Source organism: Megalobrama amblycephala, linkage group LG15 (genome assembly GCF_018812025.1).
Source record: "Megalobrama amblycephala isolate DHTTF-2021 linkage group LG15, ASM1881202v1, whole genome shotgun sequence".
NCBI lineage: Eukaryota > Metazoa > Chordata > Actinopteri > Cypriniformes > Xenocyprididae > Megalobrama > Megalobrama amblycephala.
In genome coordinates, this window is record NC_063058.1 from 2,517,160 (window position 1) to 2,523,270 (window position 6,111).

The 6,111-nt window shown below is 36.8% G+C and overlaps 1 protein-coding gene and 1 long non-coding RNA gene across 2 annotated transcripts; one reads left to right on the forward strand and one right to left on the reverse strand.

The window, feature by feature from the left end:
- Window positions 1-217: 217 nt before the first annotated feature.
- LOC125247784 lies at window positions 218-3,176 on the reverse strand. Its single transcript, XR_007180175.1, has 2 exons — window positions 2,482-3,176; window positions 218-530 (listed from the first exon to the last, which is right to left on the reverse strand). It is a non-coding gene; the product is annotated as an uncharacterized LOC125247784 (long non-coding RNA).
- Window positions 3,177-3,582: 406 nt separating this feature from the next.
- LOC125247590 lies at window positions 3,583-5,742 on the forward strand. The gene is made up of 2 exons (XM_048158968.1): window positions 3,583-4,931; window positions 5,028-5,742. Exons 1-2 carry the CDS (start codon window positions 4,857-4,859, stop codon window positions 5,694-5,696), a joined length of 744 nt encoding a protein of 247 aa, XP_048014925.1. The 5' UTR covers window positions 3,583-4,856; the 3' UTR covers window positions 5,697-5,742.
- Window positions 5,743-6,111: the final 369 nt, after the last annotated feature.

Consider the following 6,111-nt stretch of genomic DNA (forward strand, 5'->3'; position numbering starts at 1 on the left):
ATTTGAGGATTAGTGTTTTCAACCAGCGTTGCCTGCCTTGTTAACATATTTCTGGCTAATATTACCTTGGTTAAAGACTGTGTTGCAGTTGTTTTGAAGTATTTTTATGTTTTTAAACTTGTATGTTAGTTAGGGGCAATCATGTCATGTTCACTATGGTTTCACAGGAGACCTGCAGGTGACAGGTGATTGCCTTAAAAAAAAAAACACTGCAAACAAGTGAAATGTAAAATTTAATTAAGTGAAATTTAATTTATCTTAATGTTAACAATTCGTATGCACCCCATTCACATATTACTATATACATTCATACACAATATATGTAATTCTAAAACAAAACATGATTATACACACACATTGACTTTTGCACTGATTTAGTGCAATGGATTTATAAATTTGTAATAAACTGCATGTCAAGCATTTCGTCTGTCCTTTTCTACATGTTCTTGTAGTCTCCGCTATGGTTTGCAGTGCTGCATGAGGATGATCCAGTCACTCAGAGAAAGCAATATGAATGCATGGTTTCCCCACTGACACAGAAAGGAGAAAGTTATGTTCAAGTCAGCAGGAGCAATTTAAATAGAGCTAAAGATTATGCGCCAAGATGTGTTAATCATATATAGGTGTATCTGCCCTTTTTTAACAAAAAACAACATTGGGAACTTTTATGTTTATTAAAGGTTTATTAAAAATAAGGTGCAAGGAAAATCTTGCAAAATCCAAGGAGCAGAGACTGGCGGTGACAGCATCATTGCATTGAGTCTTCAGGATCTGAATATCCTTTGTGCTTGAAAGCAAGATAAAAGGAGACAAAAGCGGGAGAAATTAAATACAGTAGTAGTATATAATATAATATACTGTTTTGGTAGTTAGTATGGTTTTCCATTTAGCACACACAAATTTTTTTTTGTGCTGCTTTTAAGCGTTGTTTTTTTTATCTCACTTATAAACTTATAAACTTCCCTTTCCCCATCAATCAAAAAATCAGCTGAGCTGACACATAATAGACAGTCAACAGAATCACAATGTAGTAAAAAACTAAAGTATACTACAGTATTTATTACAGTTCACTATACTGCAGTATGCTGTAGCATTCATTACAAAGTGTTGTAAATACAATAATATATACAGTATTCTACAATTTACTATAGTATGGTTCAAAAACACTATACTATTTACTATAGTATTTTTTCACCTGGGTTGTACATTTAATAAGGAATAAGAATATTCTCATTTTACCACTTTCACCCACCACAAGCCCCAAAGTTATATTTAACCCCGTTTAGAAGCATTTTTCTCTAATTACACAACGATGAATAAAGCTGCTTTAAACAATTGTCGAATCTACTATCTGATAACATCCCCTGAAACTATTTTATAGTGAGCAATATAAGCTAGCATGCTTTAATACACAAGTTAATTTGATTCAGATGTACTGATAATATAAAATCTAATAATTTAAACAGCTTACCTTTTAAAAGTACACCACAAACGGTCTGTTCTGCTGTAACTCTACGGCGCGGCTGCTACTTCCGGGAACTATTGAGAGGCTCCACGAGCCGCCATTGCTGTAAAAAACCGTTCCATTGGCGTCTATGGAGTTGTCGCAACTCTCTCTATATGGCTCTGGTTACAACTAGCCCCACGTTACTTTGTGCCCCACACCCCCCTAAGCCAAAATGCAATCACGCGCAAATGAGCTGCTCTACTAGTAATGTGAAATTGATTTCTTTTTATGGGCTATTCGTATTCTCTACACTGCAAAACCCTTGTGTGATGAGTAGGCCTATGTAATATACGGGTGTCCCGTTTTGATTCGAAACATTTTACCTTAAAATAGGAGAAGCAGTCTATACATAAAATAAATATATTTTTGCAGTTTATTTAGTAAATGTTTAAAGCCGTTTCGTGATTTCAATCATCATACAGTAACCAGAATTACCTGTTAAGGAATTTGTTTTCAAACTGGACTGTTTTAAATAATATGCGATTCATCTTTTTTCTTTCAGTGTGTATGTTTAAGAATATTTCGGACGGATGCCTCTAATTTAATTTCTAGGATGTTTAGAACATGCAAATAAATTGAACTGTAGCCTATTACTTGTTTTATTTTTTTGCACAGGATACCTTTTTAATACTACAATTTCTTTCCTCACATAGCTTTTTATTTTCTTAGAATAATATCCCTTTCATGTAAAGAAATGTGCTAAATCTAAGCTAAATTGAAAAACAATATGACACCTATGAAGCAGGCTTTCACAGTAAACAATGGGCTTGCCAAAATTACGTCACTGAAATACTGTGCGTTTTTATTTTAAACCATACAAGACGAGCGTGTAGGCTACATTACGCTGTATAAGAAGACATTTTGAAAAGTTGCCTGCAACTCGGGACAACACATTCCAGTGATAATGTAAACTGGTTGAAGTCAGTCTAGAAGCCCGAAACAGCTATACGAATATGTGGGGGAAAACAACTCACTCGTTGGTGTCCACCACTGGATCAATTCGATCCTCAAAATGCAAGCGCTCATCTTCAAAGTTTTCGTCTTCTTCCGAGGAAATGGTGAACTCTTCATCACTGTCCATGTTCACCTGGACAGCTTGTTTACGTGAGCGTCGCGGCATCTTGATAAATGTTAACAAAGCTGCTGCTGCTTCTTTTCGTTTTTTTTTTTTTTTTTTTGGCGGCTGGCTAACCTCTTCTTCGTTTAGTTTCTTGGTGTTCCAGACCATCGTAAAAGGTGCATGCCGCCACCTCCTGTATTGGAGTGTGTAAAATCATGGCTTCATTGATACCGGGTGGATGCGTTCCAAATGGGATATATCGCCCTCCGAAGGGCACTTCGGAGTGAAAATAATCATGGCCGCCATATTGAAGGGTCGTTCCGAACCGAAGTGCTCAAAATTTGCCACTTCAAAGGGCTCTTCTGAATGAAGGATTTTGAAGGGTGCAACTGATGGACACTTCGGGCCCCTATATGATCCTTTGGGAAGTTGTTTGACGTCACAGAATGAGTAAAGGAGGTTATAGGAGTTTGATTTTACCTATAAATGTATGTATAGTATTTTTCTATACTATTGTAATATTAATATGAGTTAGATCTGGTACATTAATATGGTCAAAACGACATTGTACTTCAACAAAAATAATTTACAGCTCCCTTTATCAGTCCATTCAAATGTTTAAAATACATAGACACAATATACAATATGGTGCAATAAACCTAAATAAATAAACTAACGTTGAACAAAGGCGGCAGCTTGCACAATCTACCCCTCCTTGATTGTCTCGTTAAGATGACGCTGAAGTGAATTCCAAAAAAAGAGTTTTTTTTTACCCCAGTGACTGCTCTCATGATTCCTGGTTTGAATGTATATATTGTAATTATTGTATCATAAAAATATAACTCTTGTTTGTTATGGATATTGTTTTTTTATTTGTTTATTTTACTTTAGAATGTCATGTTGGTCCATGCACGATTGTAAAATGTAAAAAAGTCTGCTTAACTTTTACTGTTATATATGCATCATTTTTTATTTATCAATGGAAATGTTTTTTTTTTTTTTTTTTTTTTTTTTTTTTTTCATTCTTTCTAAACATTTTCAAAACTGATTATTTAGAGGATGGAAAGCTCTACTTTTAATCTTTTGAAATTGTAAATACTTTGTATCTCATCTGTAAGAATGTTTTACATATAATATTTATTAAGCATGTTGTTATATTGTTCTTACATTACCAAATTTTGTTCAGATTTGTAAACACTAAATGTTACATTTTTTTTTCCAATTGCTAACACACTAAAATGACATGCACAGCACAATTATTTAAACTGACACACAGAGAGCAAAACTTCTTCTCAAGTCTCCAAAAGTCTAAACACCTTTTCTGCTTTACACACATTTTGCATTTCAAAATGGCACTTTTTAAATGCACTGAACACAGTTTTCTGCATAAGACACAACAATCTGACATAAAGTCACATGTTTGCCATTTCAAAACACTGCCATTCAAAAGGACACTACATGAGCTAATTGGCCAATTACATGTGACACCTGGCCAAACACATCAATGGTTAATTGTTAACGCTTCAATCAGGATGTAAGCACTATGAAAAGACCACAGGTGAGAACCTTTTTTTTTTTTTACAACAACAATGGAAGACATTGCAGAGAGAGGAAGAGGAAGAGGAAGAGGAAGAGGAAGAGGGAGGTTGAGGTTGAGAATAAGAGGGGGAGGAAGAGTGAGAGGTAGGGGTAGAGCAGGTAGAGGAGTTCATGGCCAAAGAAGACAAACACTTTCAAATGAAATCAGAGCAACCTTAGTAGATCATGTCATCACCCATGGGCTGACAATGCGTGAGGCTGGACAGAGAGTGCAGCCAAACTTGAGCCGTTTTACTATCGCCTCTGTCATCCGGACCTTTAGACTGGAGAACAGGTATGTAACCAAAATTTCATGTAGTACACATGTAGTATACCCCATGTCATAGTGTATCAGTTGGGTGACGCCTGTTTACTTGGTGTATGACATCAGCCATTCATGAACTGTACAAGTTTCCTGTACAATGTACTCTACTGTGGGGGAAAATATTTAGGCTGCATTGTCCAAGCCCTATATATATATTTTTATTTTATTTTTTCTAAAGGACTGAGAGACGACACCATGGTGGAGGAAGGGGCCAAATGTTCACCGGGGTACAGGAAGCTGCCATTGTAAACTTGGTTTTGGAAAATAATGAAATCAGATTACGAGAAATTCAAAGCCACATCATCCAAGACAACACCTTATTCAACAACATTCAATGAGTTAGTCTGTCCACATTAGCTCGCATTCTCAAGCAAAACCAAATCAGAATGAAACAACTTTATAAGGTGCCGTTTGAGAGAAACTCTCAAAGAAACAAAGAGTTCAGACGAGCATATGTGGATGTAAGTACTATATTGACTGCAGTACACTACATGCAACATTGTTTCCCAGCTTACTGGATAACACCATATTGACTGATTTTTGTTCTTTGTTTTCAGGGAGTACTGGAAATGGATGCTCATGCAATCCCACATGAGTTCATCTTTATAGATGAGGCTGGGTTCAACCTAGCAAAGACCAGAAGAAGGGGGAGAAACCTCATTGGCCACAGAGCCATTATAGACGTTTCTGACCAACGTGGTGGGAACATCACAATGTGCGCTGCCATCTCCAGTATGCATGGTGTCCTCCACCGTCATGCCAACCTTGGACCATACAACACAGCCCATATTCTCACATTTCTGGACAGACTTCATAACATTCTCATACCACCAGAGCGTATGAATGATGCAGACCATCAAAGAAACCGGTACGTTGTAGTATGGGACAACGTGAGCTTTCATCGTGCAGCCCCAGTCCAAAACTGGTTTGCTGAACACCCAACATTTCTCGTGCAATATCTCCGACCATACTCCCCATTTCTGAACCCCATAGAAGAATTATTTTCGGCATGGCGGTGGAAGGTATACGACCGGCAGCCCTTTGTGTGCATACCTCTTGTGCAGGCCATGGAAGAGGCATGTGATGAGATTGATGTGGGTGCAATTCAGGGATGGATAAGGCACTCAAGGCGCTTCTTCCCTCGATGTCTGGCAAGGGAAGATATTGCCTGTGATGTTGACGAGGCGTTGTGGCCAGACCCGGCTGTGCGGCAAGATGCTGCCTAATTATTTTTCTTGCCTCCTTTTTTTTTTTTTTTTTTTTTTTTTTTTTTTTTTTTAAACTGTAATATATTTTTTTTCAGATTTTTTTTTTTCAGTTTACTGTTTTTTGTAAGAATATTTTTGTTCAGTCCCATGTAAATATATCTGCTGTGCATATGTTGCACTGACTTGTTTACTGTAGTGAAGGGAAAAAAAATAAAAATGTTGCAACAGCATGTGTGTGTATCTGCAAATATTTCTGTGCATGTGAACAATCTGATACATATTTTGGTATTATGGCAAAGCATACTAAAGATGGGGGTGCTTTTCATTATGCCCAACAGTGTGTAGGTGGTTAGGCAAAAATCTGGTAATATGAATGAAGTGTGTGCCATTTCATGCAAAAGTTTGATTTTGATAATGCTATGTGTAGTTTCGG

Coding starts and splice junctions, on each gene's coding strand:
- LOC125247590 (XM_048158968.1), top strand. CDS start 4,857: ATGAAACAACTTTATAAGGTGCCGTTTGAGAGAAACTCTCAAAGAAAC. Junction 4,932..5,027: donor TCAGACGAGCATATGTGGAT/GTAAGTACTATA, acceptor CTTTGTTTTCAG/GGAGTACTGGAAATGGATGC.